Source organism: Hyaloscypha bicolor (assembly GCF_002865645.1).
Source record: "Hyaloscypha bicolor E unplaced genomic scaffold K444scaffold_182, whole genome shotgun sequence".
In the NCBI taxonomy this organism is placed as follows: domain Eukaryota; kingdom Fungi; phylum Ascomycota; class Leotiomycetes; order Helotiales; family Hyaloscyphaceae; genus Hyaloscypha; species Hyaloscypha bicolor.
Window position 1 is genome coordinate 237,659 of NW_020194684.1, and position 17,904 is coordinate 255,562.

Here is a 17,904-nt window from a genome sequence, read left to right on the forward strand (position 1 = left end):
ACTAGAGCGCGGTGTCAATTCGCTTCGAATCAAGACTTCTGAGTATGGCACCTGGGTGATTACGATAATTGGATAAAGAACGAGTCGAGGCCACTTGACGGGCAAACCTAGAATGAGGCTGAGACACGTCCCGGATGAAAGGTTGCGGAGACGGCGGGGAAGGTCCGATTCAAAAGCCGTGACGAAGACACTCTGGTTAGAAGGCAGTCGGAGTGCTGGTACGTAGTTTGGAGAGGAATATGAACCTCTTAGGTTCAAAAATAGAGTTCTGGAAAGAGAGAGAAAGATGATCCGCGGTTCGTGGTTTGCACCGAGTTTTGTGGACAGATGGTTGATTAAATTACTATGTAGAAAGGCCCATGCATTCTAAATTTAGTATTACGTGACTGCTGCCTTCCTGAGAGATCCTGTCATTGAGAGCAGGACGGGGGGGGAAGAAAAAGGGGGGCATTCTCGCTTAACCGGGGTCGGCGCTTTTCCCGGCCGATCCTTTTGCCCCTTTCATTTTTCACGTGCCGAATCTTATTTACTTTCTTCAAAACTTAATCCATAACGTAGTATATCGTGAAGGTTTACATTTATTCCTTCCGTCACGTTGTCCTATTCAACTCTTTCACCTGTACTTGTTCGCTCGTTGCACGTGATTATTTTGCCAGCCAATTCTGCAGGACAGATGAATCCTCACCGAGTACAATGTCCAATCATATGTCAAGTGCCTGCATACCACAGCCATAGCCTATTGTTCCGTTCCACGTTCGATGACCATAGTGCTGCAGCTAGTGAGGGCAGCTTCTATGTCGGCCCTCCCTTTTTGTCCCCATTTCAGCCAGCCTCTCCGATTCCTCATACTATACTTCTTCCCGAGATTTAATTCATGAGTTGACGAGACTTTCGTCGTGTATTTGATTCTAAGATACAGAGTACCAATCGAGAATACATCTCATCAAATTGCGAACGTCTGCCCGTCCACTTACCCCGCATTTCTTACCACGTCTTAGCAAGATGGACGCGAAACATCTCCCAGGGGCGTTCATGTTGGAAGCTGCTGAGTATGGCCTAAAAGCAGCTTCCGTTCTCTCTAGCTTTACCCCGACCCCCAAGTCCAGAGAGCTGGCGTCCAAGATATCTCTTTCGGCCACCCTCCTGTCCGAGATCGGGAGACAGGTGAACGAGAATGCGACCTGCTTTAAGGAAAACTTCAGGAAGAATTTTGAGCACGTTCCAATGAAATGTAAGGAACAGTATCAGGCAGTACTTATCGCAGTCGAGAAGGCATCGTCCTTCGAAAAGGGCGACGCCACAAAAGGCACGGGGCAATCGCCCCAGAAGCCATGGAAACGGCTTCTATCCGCGTTGGGTGTGGATAAAGACAAGTGGGAGGAATTCCAAGAATGCTTCAATGAATCGTGGTTACGTGTTTTGATGTTGCAGTGCATTGTCTCTCTCATTGTGCTTCAGATCCGTGCTCAGAAGTATGTCTCCATTTCGGCTCATACAAACCTGGAGCTAATCTGTGCAGACATGAGCCATTAACACTTTCGGAGTACAACAAACTTGGCCAGCTCAAGAAAGGGTTAGGGAAGCTTCTTAGGGCAATTCGAGGAGAAGGAATTGCTTCTGTTGTTGCATTCAGTCTTGTTGATCTTACGAAGCCAGCAAATTCGGCACAGCTTGTTAAGGCTGCCGAATCGGTTGCTCAAGAGTCCTCCCCCGACGATGCATCAATCTCTTCATCCGCTACCATTCTCAACTCACCAGTCCAGGATATTTCTCCAATCAAACAGGAGTCAGTACTCAAAGAATACTAAGCCAAATTTCTCAATACTAACACCAACAGGGTTCAAATTCCTTCTCCACCCAAACCTCCCGTCCTCGCTTCACCACCCAGAGACGACGGCGAGTACGAGATGTACCGAGTCAGTATCAAGACCCACGAAAAAGAGAGAGCCCACACCAGGTTCCGCCTCTTCGGAATTCCAGGGATTGTCAACCTTGGTCGCATCAAGACAGAAGTCGTCGCCAGCGTGGACAGAATCCCCTCCTCAATGGCAGAAATCCAGTCTTTCATCATGAGAGAAATGGACGACGAGTATACGGTTCCACCAACTCTTAGCGACATGGTCAATGTCTCGCCAAAAATCAGCACTGCTATTTACGCGTTGGTCAACGAGAAGAACCAGAGACCCGCTTACCCGCGTCGACAGTGGAACACTGAGTTCCTGGTCAACTGGAAATGGTGGGAGTCCAAACGTTTCGGCAGAGAGAAAAAGAAGACCGAAGGCTACATTGTCATCCTGCGCGGCAAACTCCAAGTCCAAGTTCCACCACCACCTGTCATCGTCAACCTTACACGTGGCCCGCCACAATCGAGGCCATCCCCAAAACATCCGGGAGGTCCACCTCCGAGGGAAATCAATGATCTTACAAATGAGGTCGATGCCATGAAGAAACGAAGGTCTGAACGTAGAGTAGCTGCCCATATCGAGCTCACACAGCAGGAAACGGAGAAAGTGATCAATGATTTCTTAGCTACTTTCTCAACGCTGTATGATGGGATCCCTGTGGAGGAGCGTGGTGCTGCCATGAGAGGGATCGATATGGAGGAGATGGATGAGCTCTGTGACTTTGACAGTGATGACGACAGTGATGCTTCGTCGAGCTGGGGGTCAGGAACGACTCGTTCTTTGGTTGATGATTAGGTTTGTTCATTCGTTTGTTTCGTTCTTATTTCTTTTGAATGAGTGGATTTCTTGATGCGGCTGAGTTCCCGTCCAGGTTGTGGGAGTTCTCCTTGGAAGGAAAGTTCCGCGGTGTTATTGTTATCCACGACTTACATTTTCTTCTTATTGGACTCGAAATGTTCGCATCAACACTTCTATGACCAGAAAGTATGACTATTAGGCACAACGGCATTCGGTCTTTATATTCTATCGCCAAAATATAACATTTGAATATCCCATTGCAAATCCTCTTCTAAAAGTCCTAGCCAGTGCTCCGCCTTCCGCTGCCGTCTTCCCATGATATTCTTGCTTTAATCTTAGTCGTAGTGATTTCTATGTCGAGAAAGTTACCTCTCCATGCTCCGTCTTCTCATAATCTGGATTAGGCATCTTCTTTAGAGGGACCGCAAGAATTAATACGGTAGTGAATGCTGAACTAGCTGGAGCTAAGCGAACATAGCTTTACTTTCGATATCTAAACCCGCACGGCTGAAGAGATATCAGAGCTTAGATGCACTCGTAGTAAGAGCGGTTACTGTTCCAATATTGGGGGCATTCATTGCTGGTAAGTGTTGTAATAGGCTATTACTATAGATCGATCCAGGCGCTAGTCCATGTCACACGAGGTTTCAACAGACCCAAGGGCCTTACCGCCCGGGGTCCTCGAAGCCACTCGGTAACAATGAACACAATTGTTAAGACAAACCACATCACCAAAGTGGCAATAGCAAAGCCGTCAACCCATGTTTTAACCTGGCTGACCCATCAAAAGGCCAAACCAGGCAGAGGAGTGGAGTGAGCACTAGGAGTCTAAGCCGAAGCATCACATGCGAGACTCTGCGGTCTCTGGCATCTTTTTATAAAAGATCCTGACGTTTTATAAGTACGGGTAGCTTCTTGTTTAATATGAACGAGCACATGGACGTTTTAATTATAGTTCAAAGAAAGCAATATAGCTTGACAAGCATGGGTGGGCAGACTTTCCAATTTCTGAAGATTCTGAAGACGCGAATCGGTGCGAAGATTGTTTTCTTTAAGCCAAATAAAGGATTAGAGACGTTGGTTGAAGTGCAAGTAATAGAGAAAGGGATTGCAAGTCATCAATTACTGACTGTGCCCATAAACTCTTCCCGGTCATGGTACAAAGGCGAGCGGCATTAAAATTCGTCCAACACCCTAAGCGGGGATGAGCGCAATTTTGACCCTCGCAACACAGAAACCCCCACAACCCCCCTATATTTAACTACCGTAAAAAACGACTTCGAAAGTTAGATCTGCTTCTCTTCTATTATTAATCGACTTTTAAAGAGTTTCGGGCGTTCTGTTGAGATTTGGTATGACTTTCCAAACGTAGCAATTTTGGTGAACCTCGGCTACTAGCAGCTAGACTGTTTTCAACGCCTCGCGCCTTCGTAGTAGGTATACAGTGAATGCCAGTTCTATCTCTTGGTTCATTATTGGGGGTAAACGTCTTCTTGTCTATTGGCGAGATAAAAGTCACCATAAGATTTTCGACGCCATGTTACCAACAGCCTAGAAGGTTTCACTGGCCAACCGCCCAAACTACTCAACCGCCCAAAAATTAAAATCTTAATATTTAATTAACGCCTTAATAAAATTTTAATTCCTATTAAATACTAATACTTTATAGTATTCTCAATCCCCTAATGGCTATATATTACTTTAAAATTATATGGTATTACTAAAATTATTAATTTAGTGGCATTTTTGGCATTTTTGTACTAATTTTTACCCCGCTATCTCTATTCCTTACTAATTTCTATATAATTAATTAAATATCTTATATAATATTCTAAATTCTTTAGTAATATATAGCTTAATATAAGAGAGTATATTAGAAGGTTTTTTGCATTATTATAATAATATTTCTTATTAAATTTTCTTTGGGGTAAGAATTAGTAACTTGCATTTAGTGAGGTAATAAGCCTAAATTTAAATACCTAATTCTTGGAATAAAGAATTACTCATATCACTTAAATATTCAATTATAATTTAGGTACTATTCGATTTTTCGATTATAAAAGCTCAAATATTAATTAAATTCGCTATTATATAGTAAACCTTATGCCTCTTTCTAATTAGCCAGAGCCTTTATAAGAACCTCATTATAAAATAGCCTCCTTTTACTTCTTCTTTCTCTAGTAGTAACGATTTCTAGAGGCTCAATTACCTTATTAACTAGCTCCTTTATTTTCTTTATTCTCTGCCTTATAGTTTTCTTGGGAAATCATTGTTTTAAAAGTAAGGGAATAGTTAATTAGGTAAAAGGGAGAAGTATAGTTAATCGAGGCTTTATTAGTAATTAAGGGATATTGGGAAAATCGATTTCTGGAAGCGTATATATAATCGGAGGGCTTTTAGGAGAAGTTTTCGTCTTACTAGCTTTTGGTATTCTTAAAGCTTTTAATAGCTTTAATAGCTTTAATAATCGAATTATAAGAGTATTAAAATCATTAACTTCTTAAAGTAAATCAGGGCCCTATTTTCGAAAATCATTAAGGGTATAGTTATAAAGCGCCTTCTATAATTTATATAAAGCCTTTAGTTTCTTCTTCTTTATAAGCTTCTCCTCTATCTCCTTCTTTTTAATTACCTTTACTTTAAGTACCTTTTCTATTAATTCGATATTTATTACCCTTATATCTGTAATCTTGTCTTTATCCTTTTTTAATACCTTTTTCCGGTTCTTATACTTATTAGCTATATTAATTAGCTCTTTATTAACTACTTAAGAGAGGGTAGTCTTAGTAATTACTGTAGTAGCTAAATTTGCAAGCTTTTGGACTACGAGCTAAAGATCTTGGAAATGCCTTTATATATTAATTTGGGAGACTTGAATTATTAATTAATAGGCAAGGACTCTATTAAGCTTGCTATTAATTTCTTTATTAACTTTGAGAATAGCTTTAATATTAGTAATATTCTCTAGAGTTATAATAATTAAAGAAGCTGGATTACCAGATATGGTTAGTCGACTAGATAAAGCAAGAGGATAAGAAATACGAGGAGAAGGGGATATAAGAGCCTTTTATATATTTTCTTCTCTTTGCAAAATCACTATAGGTAGTATACTAATAATAATTTCGGGATCGAATAGAAAAAGGCTATACTTTCTCCAAGAGAAAGTAATATTATAGTAGTTAAGGGTATCTGCTCGTACTAATTATAATATCTCTAGAAATTTGAGCTTATTAATAAAATATCCTATACCCTAACAAGTCTTTTCCGTAAGATATATGTAATACAAGTATACTAGGGGCCCAAAGACTCCTATATTATATAGTTAAAGGATATAGGTTAAATAGGCTAGAAGGCAAAGAAGAATTATCTTCTTCTCTTTGCAAAACCTTACTACTTCTAGTATTATATAAGAACTATGGCCATTAAAAAGAAGTATTCTATACTCTCTCTTCTTTGATTTTAATATCTCTGGTTTAAATATCTCTTTAAACCACTCGATATAAAGCTTATTATCTGTCTAACCCTTCTTAGAGGCACAAATATACCCGGTAGGCAATGCCTTAATCCAATCCTTAAAGAGAACCTTGGCTTTGAAAATAACGTATAGACTAAGAACTTATCTATCTAAAGATATATACTTAATTAACGAAACCTATTCTCGACTACCTTATTATATAATCTTGGGAGCTTTAGTCTTCCTAGAGCAAATAACCCGTACTTTGGCTAGTATCTCTATTATTATTCCTTTCTCGTCTATATTATAAATATTATTATTATATATATTATATTATGCTTTCTTTATATAAAAGAGCTCAAAATATCTCGCAATTTGCTCTGGATTCTCTATAATAATTCGATCTTTATTAAGGAATAGTATAATTCGAGATTTGAGATCGGGATAGCGGTTTAGGAATCCTTAATACTAATTCGTTCCAAGAGGGTTCTCTTCTAGATCTTCTCCTTATACCTTTAGTAACTTAATTACTATCTTTTGAACCTAATAAACCATTAGGGGCCAGCCCCATACTTCCAATTTTCGAATATAATATTAAATAACCGCCTCTTGCCTCCCTAATAACTGCTATCTTGCCGCTATATCTTGTTCCTTTGGTTTCGCTCCATTAATTCGATCTCGAAGGGTTTCATATGCAATTCCATACTCTCTCGTGCATTTTCGAATAGATTTAGTCTTCTTACTAGTATTATACTCGAGATAATCGTCATGGGCCATCTGTAATCACACGCTCTCAGAGAGCTCGTTAGGATCGTCAGGAAATTCGGCATAGTAATTTTTCTTTACAGGCATATTGAGGGGCTAAAAAAGCTTCAGAAAACAATTAATTTGGTAGTAAAATATTATGTGGGTATTGAATTATGATTTTTTGAAGGTAGCGATTTTGGGCGGTTGAGTAGTTTGGGCGGTTGGCCAGTGAACACTTCTACAGGCCGGCGAAGGAACAATGTTACTTGGTTAGGTCTGGAATTTTCTCAATGCAGTTCCTGTCACTTACTTCGTAGAGGCTAATATATCTGGGTCCTCTTTAGATCCCATGCGCAGAGCCAGCCGATCCCACAGCTTTGGCCCAAAAGAGAAGATAAGTTTGACCTCCATCCCTTAAACATTAATACACCCAATGCCCCACATTTTCAGGAACATCAAGAGGGACACAAGCATTCATCATTGACCTTAATGTAAGCTCATCCCATCCAGGGGTCGAGGAAAGCCAAATCGTGCCTTGATACCCCTCCCCTCCCCCCTCCTTAAGTCCTCCAATCGAACCACAACTCCGGATCTACGTACGTCCATAAACTCAACGTCCCTGAGCTCTTTGGGGCGTACGTATATATGCATCGTCTCTAGACGAGTCTGGGGATGGGCGCAGATCGTAGCCCCGTAAGGAGAGTGCTGACTGCATTGACGGTTGCCAAGCTCCAACCGCACATCAACTTCTGCAAGAAGTAACCTGCGCCTGGTGCGCTGCTGCGATGACCCGCTTGTTTAATATTAATACATTGAGAGAGTGACATATTTATGTGGTTTATATTCCTCATACCCGCAGAAAATTGTCTAGCGGGCATTGACAACACTTCAGCCTTACGGCAGTAAAGAGTAACATTAGTGCGATAATGGGCGGTGTTCCATCGATTCCAACAGACCCCACAAGGTCACTAAAGATCACTGGAGCAGGATACTCAAGAACAGGAACCCTGTCGATGGCACTTGCGCTCGAGAAGCTGCTCGATGGTCCCGTGATGCACGGCGGCTCACAGCTTCTTGGTCGAGAAGACCGTAGTGACCCCACCCCACTCTTCTCGTTGGGTCTTCTCATTTTGCTTCATACCCATGGTTGCACAACTAACAAACTACAGCCTACGTCAAGCTCTGGTCTCAGATCTTCACCGCGCGCCACGATAAACCCCGCCTCAAACTCCTGCGTGAAGCCACTGCTGGCTTCGTAGCCATCACCGGTGCACTAGGAAACTGCTTCATCGCGGAGCTACTTGAGCTTTATCCAGACGCTGAAGTTTTATGCGTGCGACGGAACCGGGCGACGTGGTGGAAGAGCTGGGAATCAGTGACAAAGCAGGCTAGTGCGGGGTTCTTGAACTGGTTCCTTGCGCCTGTCCCGGGGAAAAGATGGTATCCGAAATTTGTGACTCAATTTCTGGAGCAGTCGGTCTTGCCAATATGTGCTCGCCAGCCAATATTGCTAAATATGTTAACACTGCCGTTAGGCAAGAGGAAATATGGGGTCCAATGACGGAGAGTGAGTTTCTTGATCACCGCATTTTCCTGAGATATACTGAATACAGATAGGAAGAATGGACGAACACAACGAGTATGTTAGGGAAGTGACGCCGCCTGAGAAATTTCATACGATGGAGCTGAGCGAGGGATGGGCTCCTTTGTGCAAGATCCTGGGGACAAGCATTCCGGACGAGCCTTTTCCTAGAGCTAACGATGCAGAGGCTGTGGAGGGGTTAGCTGGTCAGATCCTGCTAGAGGCAGGGTCTAGATGGGCAGGGATTTCTGCGGTGGTTGGGGTTGTGGGATATGGTGCGTGGCGGTTGTGGCAGAGCGTGAGTCTTTCGTAGGGGTATGTTTTCGGCTCGGCAAGCTCATACGTAACGTGCGATAGACTGCTGATTGAAAAGAACATATGGGTTGTTACCAGCTGTCTATCACGGCACCTCTACCGTCGAGCATTGTAGAAACTTGAGACTGTTTGGAAGCAGGCATACTTCTGCCTAGGACAAACTAATGTCTGAGGTTCGCAGAAGTGCATTCCTGAAATAAAATAAATTGCAAGGGCGACCCTCCTTTGCGGGACTGAACTGGCAGAAGCAACTACTTGCTGTTCAGGAACTCGCCAAACACAGCAAAGTCAGAAGACAATGCACTTGAGGTGCTTTCAACCATAATCTATTTCAACCGCGCAAAATATGGAAGTACATAGGATCTCTTACGAGGTGAAGATACAGTTAAAGATTGATAGGAGAAAGTGGCTCCATACCTGGTGGTGTCCTATACACAGTTGTAGTGAGTGCGAAGGGTACGCAAGCCCAGAAAATGATGGCCCTACTTCGTAGGTGACGATCTTTACCCCAGCCTCTAAACATCGAAAGGGCCATCAAATTCTCAGTCGTCGAGAGGTGCTCTGCCTAGGTCCACAGTGGACCAGTTGTGAATGCAAGGGACAGCACCACGTACGGTAGTTTGACACGTGAACTGTGCAAGCCACGCCCTCGAGAAAGCCTAGAACAGAGCCTTGGAGGAAAGTTTCAAAAAAAGCCTAGGGGAGACTTGAGGGGAAATTAGGAGTCTTGGAAACTGCAAAAATCTTGAAAGATTTCTTGGTAAGTCCTTGGGAGAAGTCTTGAGAGGTCAGAGGAGATGGGTCAGCATTGGCGCCAATGCTTGGCCGTATTGGGCGTCACGTAACTTAGAATTTGTTCACCACTCAACCGACCACTCGTCCCTGTTGGAACACCAAAAAATTGGTATTTTTCAAAGTGCTTAGAAAATTCCCAAAACTTCATAGATTACAGAAAATAATTCGAGGAGTCCGAATATAGCGTATCCTCCTAAGTTGTGTCGTTATTGTGGTTAAGTCTAAGTTCGAGTGGTTGCGTGGTGTGGGCATTCGGATGGTGAACCCTTCTACGGCGAGCGATTGGGGTTTGCCCGCCGCAGCGTGAAGGCTGCCCTCCCCGTTCGACGTAGGAAAGATCATCCCACTGGCAATCCACTCTGCTCAGCCTCCCCACAGACGTCACCGGCCTCAGCCTGGAACTCGAAACCCATCACTTCTAGGTCTTGGCCTCCTGATGATCACCTGGTGGGACCCCGGCTTTCAAGCCGCTGCGCTCAACTCGGGTTGTGGATAGGATGTGGTATGTTGGGCTGCAAGTTGCAACGTCCGCCCACGAGTCCACGACAGACGTATATGCCAAGATGACCACTCTCCGCTGGCACTTGGCACAGGCAAACAAAAATGATTCTGTCTAATCAAACGAGGGCAGCCTCGCGCTCACAATTCTGCATTGGTGGCGGAGCTAGCATTGTACAGTACATAACCGTGCGACCCTTCTCATCCAGTTGCCAGCAAACGATTGATCATTGCGCATTCACAACCCAACGGTGCCATTCTCTATTCTTACTTTTAATTTTCTGTTTTGTTTTCGATTCTGAAACAATACACAGGCACCCATTTTGACGACTCTTTGCCATTCTTCCGCATAGTCCATCTGCCCGAGCGTTCCTGAAGCTTGGCCAATGCCTGCTTAGTTCAGGTACCGATCTGAACACGAAACCCAAATATTAGGACACCTCTCCATTATTGCCGTCTTCTTCCAGCAAGAGAACAAACCGTGTCCTTCGCACTGGCCAGCCGTATCATGGCTTCTCAAGATATTGAAAAGGGCGGAGGCGACGAGGCTCCATTACACTCCCAGGCCGTAAGTCGCGGCATAGCTTTTGGACCATTGCTTGCTCTTTGCTCGTGCTTTTGCTAACATGCTACGTATCATAAGAGCTCATCGTTGCCTTCAAATGGGAATATCTCAAGCAACAATCCTGAAGATGTTCACAATCTTCCAAAAGTTGTCGAATCCATACCCATTCAAGAAGTCACTGCCGAAACCATATTGAGCGATAAAATGGCTCTATCTCCCGACCCCGGTACGGAACACCTCTTTGAAGTCGAAAAGAACAAGTTCGCCTTCTCGCCTGGACAATTGTCTAAACTCCTCAATCCCAAGAGTCTCAGTGCTTTTCATGCGCTTGGTGGAATTGCTGGTCTGGAGAAAGGATTACGATCGAATATCACAAGTGGGTTGAGCTCTGACGAAGCCTCCCTGGATGGGACTGTCACTTTCGAAGATGCAACTGGGGTCGCATCTTCTCCAAGAAAGTCTGCCACCAAATCGGATGGATTGGTCACTGTCAGTACAGCTGACAAGGTGACGACACGCGGTTCTGGCGAATCGTTTGCCGATCGGAAGAGAATTTTCAGAGATAACAGATTGCCTGAGAAGAAGAGCAAGAGTTTGCTGGAATTGGCCTGGATCACCTACAACGACAAGGTCTTGATACTCCTTACGATCGCTGCCGTGGTCTCCCTTTCTCTAGGGCTTTACCAAACATTTGGACAGAAACACGAGCCAGGCGAAGCGAAGATTGAATGGGTCGAAGGTGTTGCTATCATGGCTGCGATTATCATTGTAGTCGTTGTTGGCACACTGAATGATTGGCAAAAAGAAAGACAGTTTGTAAAGCTCAACAAGAAGAAGGAAGATCGCTTGGTAAAGGTCATCCGGTCTGGAAAATTGCAGGAGCTGTCTGTCTACGACGTCCTCGTCGGCGATGTTATGCACCTTGAGCCCGGCGATATGGTTCCTGTGGACGGCGTCTTGATTGAAGGGCATTCTATCAAGTGTGACGAGTCTTCTGCAACCGGGGAATCTGATCTCCTCAAGAAACAATCCGGGGCTGAGGTATTCCGAGCAATTGAAGCTGGCGAAGATGTCCGCAAGCTTGATCCATTCATACTTTCTGGCAGCAAGGTGACTGAAGGCGTTGGTACCTTTCTCGTAACGGCAGTCGGAGTGCACTCGACATTTGGAAAGACGATGATGTCCCTAAGGGAGGAGACTGAAGCAACCCCATTGCAACAGAAGCTGAATGTTCTCGCCGAGTATATCGCTAAGCTTGGTGGAGCAGCAGCATTGGTGCTCTTCGTAGCACTCTTTATCAAGTTTTGTGTACAGCTGAAGGGCAGTACGCAAACGCCGTCTGAGAAGGGCCAAGCTTTCCTTCAAATCTTTATTGTTTCCGTTACTGTAGTGGTAGTCGCTGTTCCAGAGGGTCTCCCACTTGCGGTGACGCTCGCGCTTGCATTTGCGACCACGAGGATGCTCAAGGATAACAACTTGGTTCGAGTCTTACGTGCTTGCGAAACGATGGGAAATGCGACGACTGTGTGCTCGGATAAAACCGGTACCCTCACAGAGAATAAGATGACTATGGTTGCCGCAACAGTTGGCAAGGAGGTTCAATATGGGAAGAGAACTGACCTAGGTGATGATACCGGCAATGGCGCCAAGAGCGAAGTTGCAGGAGATGACAGAGACGCTAGCCACAGCATTGACAAGGATAATGTTGTGGCCGTCAATGACTTTCTCTCACAGCTCAGTACTGAAACCAAAGGATTGCTTGCCCAATCGATCGTCCAAAACTCCACCGCTTTTGAGGGAGAGCAAGACGGAAAACAAACAATCATTGGATCGAAGACTGAGACCGCCCTTCTTCAGTTTGCGCGAACTTACCTGGGAATCGGTCCTCTTCAGGAGGAGAGATCGAATGCGAACGTGGTGCAAGTGGTCCCCTTCGACTCCGGCCACAAGTACATGGCAAGCGTAGTGAGGTTGGCAGACGACAGATTTCGGATCTATGCAAAAGGCGCCTCTGAAATCCTCTTACAAAAATGTACCAAGATTGTGGAGAATCCCAGGAATGCGGACTTGTCGGGCGTCCCACTAGCAGCTGAGGATTCCGCATACCTTGCTGGTGTTATCTCTACCTACGCCTCGCGGTCACTGCGTACAATTGCTATCCTCTACCGAGACTTCGAAAGCTGGCCGCCAGCTGGTGCAGTATCCAAAGATGACAGCACCCAGGCAGATTTCCACGCTGTCTTCCAAGACATGACACTCTTAGGTATAGTGGGTATCCAAGATCCGCTGCGTCAAGGCGTCCAGGATGCAGTGAAAGATTGTCAGAATGCTGGAGTGATGGTTCGCATGGTTACCGGGGACAATGTCCTCACTGCGAAAGCAATAGCCGAAGAGTGCGGCATCTACACACCCAAGACAGGCGGGGTAGTGATGGAGGGTCCGGTGTTCAGGAGACTAAGCCAGGATGAAATGGACCAGACTATTCCCCATCTTCAAGTACTGGCACGATCAAGCCCAGACGATAAACGCATTCTGGTAAAGAGGTTGAAAGAACTGGGAGAAACGGTCGCTGTGACTGGTGATGGCACCAATGATGCTCCGGCCCTTAAGATGGCGGACATTGGCTTTTCGATGGGTATTGCGGGCACAGAGGTGGCCAAGGAGGCGTCGGCAATTATTCTCATGGATGACAATTTTGCGTCGATCGTGAAGGCTCTGATGTGGGGTCGAGCTGTGAACGACGCTGTCAAGAAATTCCTGCAGGTAAATTCTCCTGTGTGAAAACCAAATTCAAACGCTAACATGTGTCCAAGTTTCAACTCACTGTTAATATTACAGCCGTTATTCTCACGTTCGTTTCAGCCGTCGCCAGCGCCACAGAGGAATCTGTTCTCACCGCCGTGCAACTTCTCTGGGTTAATCTAATCATGGATACATTTGCCGCTCTCGCCCTAGCTACCGATCCTCCGACTCGGAATATCCTGAACCGAAAACCACAGAAGAAATCCGCACCTCTCATTACCCTCAACATGTGGAAGATGATCATCGGTCAAGCGATATTCCAGCTCGTGGTGACATTCATTCTCAACTTTGGCGGGGAAACCATCTTCTCCTACCATTCAGATCACGAGAAGGACCAGCTGCGTACATTGGTATTCAACACGTTCGTCTGGATGCAGATTTTCAATGAATTCAAGTAAGCCTTTTGATCCCTTCTCGCCCACTTACTCACAGAAATAGCAATCGCCGGCTGGACAACAAATTCAATATCTTCGAAGGTATTCAACACAACTGGTTCTTCATTGCCATAAACGCCATCATGATCGGAGGGCAAGTAATGATTGTTTTCGTGGGCGGTAAAGCGTTCCATGTCACACCTCTCAATGGTCCTCAGTGGGGCTATTCTCTTGTCTTGGGCGCGCTCTCCCTTCCCGTCGCGATAATCATTCGCCTGATCCCCGATGAGTGGATTGCGAACCTTGTGCCGAAGATATGGAGGCGAAAGCTAGCGCCGGAAGTTGTGGCAAAGAAGGAGGCGAAGGAGGAAGCAAAGGATGAGTTGAAGGAGAAGGTCGAGGATTTGAAGAGGAGAGCCTCAAGGCCGGAGGATCTCTCCTTCATTACTCTCGTCCGTGGTGGGAGAGTTCGTTCGCTGAAGTTGGGATTGAAGACGGTGAATCAGACCGGCATGATGATCACCAAATGAGTGGATCTACTACTAGTGATACTTCTGTTCGATTGTTTGAGCGTGTTTACTACAAAGTTTAGGCCACATCATCTATTCTTGCTTTCCCCTCGTCTCCCTTTCAAGTCCTGCGTCCTCATCCTCTCTCAACTTGAACATCAAGTTAAAGCTTGTCCCTACACCCATCGCTTCAAACCTCACTCCATCTTTCGCAACATTGAATCCCAGCTCTCCAAATCCACCTGGGGGTCCCAGTGTCTCCTTCATCTCATCCATTGCTTCCTCATCCACCGCAATATTCCAAGACAGCCTCCTTTGACCTGCGCTGGGGTAATCCGTTTGGCGTCTTTCCAGATGAATGGCTTGTCCTTTGGCCTTGGAGTTTTCGTCACGAAGCCTCTCTGATAATTCAACCAAGAAGCCTGAAAATGGGTGTTGAAAGGTCGATTGCAAAATGTTAAGGATTTCCTTAAGCCGTAGGTCAACTTTATGGGCTGCCTTTTGAGGGCTTTGGCGAAGTTCGAGCCAGAATGGTATGCCGGTGTCCAGAACGAAGGTCAACGCGAGATGGAGGAACCAAGTGATGAGTACCAGTTCAAATAGAGATGTAATGCTATCCCAAATTGAGCTGAGTGGCACATCTGCGATTTGAAGACCGCCATATCTATGATTGCCTGGGCGCTCTCCATGGTGTGGTGCCAACGCGGATAGTCCAAAAGACAAAATCGCTCCCATTCCCTCCAGAACCCATCCAGCACAACGTTGAGATGCCCAAAATATGGTAACTCCGGCGAACAGTTCTGCTGGACTTACTTGTCCACTCAGTGATCGTGAATGTTTCGGGTGATGAATCATGAGCAAGAGACCCTGCAAGATAATCATTACGATGCAAAATCCAACCATCGAAGCCATTCGTCCTCGACTTTCATCGCTCATAATGTTTCCCTGCTGTGGTCCGGAACTTCCGGATCCCGCGGAATCGCAATCGAGAAAGGCCTCACTCTAAAGAGCGAATCATTAACATCTTTAAGCCGATTTCGCAAATGCAACCATGTGAAGACTAAAGGACTTCTTAGAATTAGGGAATAGAAAAAGTCTTCCCCGAAAAGCATGACCAAGGGCAATCGTAATTTTTATTAGCACAGCATTGACTATGCGTATTCGTGTTGCTGACGTTGGCATTGGCGGGCTCGGATCCTCGTTTGCTTCGGCACTTGTACGATGGGCCCAATCAACCCTGTAAGATGCGCCCCATCGTAAAATTTATCCTCGTTGTTCTTGAGGCTGTGCACGTTGCATACCGCAAACTCAATCAGGCAGCCTTAATGCTTCGAGATTTTGACGCCGAGGAACAGGAAAGTCAGAAACATGTCTAGCTTAAATTTGACACCAGCAAGTTCAAGGTCCTGAATTCCAACTCAACTTAACTCCCCGAAGTCACGTTGGATGTCTCATCACCTGGCACGGGAATAAGGTTTCCGTATAAGGTATAGTAAGCACTTTAAGGTTGAAGAGATCGCCACTGTACTCGTGCCACTATGTATATTTCAACCTCAGTTCAAGTGTGACGGTCTGGAAAAGTATTCTTGACACCATTCTCGAACCAAATCCTCTCTGGCAGAAACGCCAGGGGTATGAAAGGTTTCTAACCTACAGAAGGCCCCTAATAATTTAACAGCTAGCTCTGTCGACCTTGTAAGACTTCACGATAATCTTACCTGTATATCACGTAAGACCCACGTAGTGTCATGAACAAATGACATACCAGGAACTGCTGGGCTATTAATAGTCGAGGCGGAACGCACTTGCTTTCTTTTGCACCACCCCAAGAAAAGAGGAAGTACATTCAAGAATTGAAGTTCCTTCGGAATGTTTGACGCAAGAAGAAAAAGTAAAAGCAGCAAGGTCCGGAGCCGTAGAAAGAATCCGCAGTCATGAGGGTTTGAGAGCTTTAAAGAAGGACCATCTTGGTTCCATTGCCGCCAGATAGTCTACACTGAAGCAACGCAGTATGTACACATCCTTACCATAAATATATATACCGTGTCTCTCTTCTCCTCTCCCAAAGCTTCCCCAATACCAAACACAATTTCTACAAACACTTTCCATCAATACTCGCCGTCGTATTTTTCACATGGGTCGCGAAAGAATCATTCGCACACAGGACACCCTTCACAAACTGCGCAGCAACAACATTCGCCCCAGTAGGACTGGTATGCGTATGATCAATCGGATAATACCCATTTACAACATCCGCACCCAACTTGGCAAACTCGTTGGCAACATACTGCCCGTGATCCACAAAACTCGCCTTCGCCCCGGCATTCTGAACAACGATTTTACAATACCCCGTATATCTACTCGGGCTGTAGGTACAAGTCCCACTTTCGCACGTATTATCCGGAGTCGGGGAGGAGATGATAACGTTTGCGCCGTTCGCGATAATTGCTTTGGCAGCGTTCGTGAGGTAAGTGACGTATGTTTGGACTACAAGCCCGGCCGCAGTTGTGCATGTTTCGCTACCCGAGCCAACACAGTCGGAGCGACCGTTGTCCACAGAGAGCGAACCGCCGTCGTTATGCCCGAATTCGACGATTACGTAGTCACCAGTAGTAACAACGTCTGCCATGCTTGTAAAGCGGGATTCGTCGGAGTAGGAGCGTGCAGATCGGCCGGCGATGGCATCGTTAACAACCGTTATGCCTTGGAGAGAGTATGCGAGGTACTCTCCCCAGCCTGTGGGCGTTAGTTGCTGTGAGTGCTGGGCCGGAAATAGCAGTTTATTACCTTGTGTTTGTGCTCCACCGCCGCCGCGAGCCATCGTTGAGTCTCCGGCGAGGTAGACTTTAGGAGTTGCAGCAGTGGCCCGTTCATAATTATCGGCTGGGGCAGCTGAGGCGACTGCTGCCAGAGCAGCTCCAAGTCCAGCAATGAGTTGCTTCATCCTAATCGACTGATATTGAAAATAGAAGAGGGCAGAATTATGAGCGCAATGGAGAGGAATGAACGAAAAGACATCAAAGATCGCATTTGGGCAACGATCCCTCAGTGAACGGGAGTAACTGTAAGAATGGAAAATAATTTTGGGAGCTCGCAGATATTTTTCCTGAAGTCATCGTAACCTTGGCATTTCCACCAATCGAATATTCCACCGAATCTAAACAGGTCCGAAACGCAGTTTGATATGTCGTACACCCGGTCCGCTTGGTTGCCCGGATCATCGCGCCGTTGAACTTCCTTTGGGTGCGGGGTCAGGATTCTAACTGGTGGAGAAGAACAGGAACGAAGACTTGCAAAGGGAGAACCAACGCGTATGTGAATTTCTCAAGTCGTTTGGTTTAAGTCTTGGCAGGATTGTGGTGTGGATTTGCTTGCTGCCGATAGAATGCTTTGTATGTTGAGTGGAAATTGTGAGCACTGTACCCGAAACGTTGTTCGGGGTGTGGAAGGACGGCTCAGCGAAACAGGAGCATGTGCAAAGCGCAATCTTACATCAATTCATCGTTCTTATAAATGACCGCTTTGAGGACGTATGTGGTTCTGTCTGCTACACCTGTGTGT

At 45.5% G+C, this 17,904-nt stretch overlaps 5 protein-coding genes across 5 annotated transcripts; 3 read left to right on the forward strand and 2 right to left on the reverse strand.

Moving 5' to 3' along the window:
• The first annotated feature begins 842 nt into the window (after window positions 1–842).
• On the forward strand, window positions 843–2,958 carry K444DRAFT_668936 (uncharacterized protein). Its single transcript, XM_024887471.1, has 3 exons — window positions 843–1,472; window positions 1,520–1,786; window positions 1,838–2,958. Exons 1-3 carry the CDS (start codon window positions 1,003–1,005, stop codon window positions 2,697–2,699), a joined length of 1,599 nt encoding a protein of 532 aa, XP_024727861.1. The 5' UTR covers window positions 843–1,002; the 3' UTR covers window positions 2,700–2,958.
• A 4,871-nt stretch (window positions 2,959–7,829) lies between these two features.
• K444DRAFT_668937 (uncharacterized protein) lies at window positions 7,830–8,972 on the forward strand (the record flags this gene model as incomplete). The annotated part of the gene is made up of 5 exons (XM_024887472.1): window positions 7,830–7,992; window positions 8,073–8,376; window positions 8,439–8,470; window positions 8,521–8,783; window positions 8,940–8,972. 5 exons carry the CDS (start codon window positions 7,830–7,832, stop codon window positions 8,970–8,972), a joined length of 795 nt encoding a protein of 264 aa, XP_024727862.1.
• A 1,594-nt stretch (window positions 8,973–10,566) lies between these two features.
• K444DRAFT_656516 (calcium-translocating P-type ATPase) lies at window positions 10,567–14,837 on the forward strand. The gene is made up of 4 exons (XM_024886088.1): window positions 10,567–10,661; window positions 10,737–13,421; window positions 13,472–13,854; window positions 13,899–14,837. Exons 1-4 carry the CDS (start codon window positions 10,602–10,604, stop codon window positions 14,362–14,364), a joined length of 3,594 nt encoding a protein of 1,197 aa, XP_024727863.1. The 5' UTR covers window positions 10,567–10,601; the 3' UTR covers window positions 14,365–14,837.
• On the reverse strand, window positions 14,148–15,435 carry K444DRAFT_222075 (uncharacterized protein). The gene has a single exon (XM_024871153.1). It carries the CDS (start codon window positions 15,277–15,279, stop codon window positions 14,437–14,439), a length of 843 nt encoding a protein of 280 aa, XP_024727864.1. The 5' UTR covers window positions 15,280–15,435; the 3' UTR covers window positions 14,148–14,436.
• A 1,000-nt stretch (window positions 15,436–16,435) lies between these two features.
• Window positions 16,436–17,287, reverse strand: K444DRAFT_543825 (carbohydrate esterase family 12 protein; the record flags this gene model as incomplete). The annotated part of the gene is made up of 2 exons (XM_024875994.1): window positions 16,436–17,079; window positions 17,131–17,287. The coding sequence occupies 2 exons, from the start codon at window positions 17,285–17,287 to the stop codon at window positions 16,436–16,438; spliced, it is 801 nt and encodes a 266-aa protein (XP_024727865.1).
• Window positions 17,288–17,904: the final 617 nt, after the last annotated feature.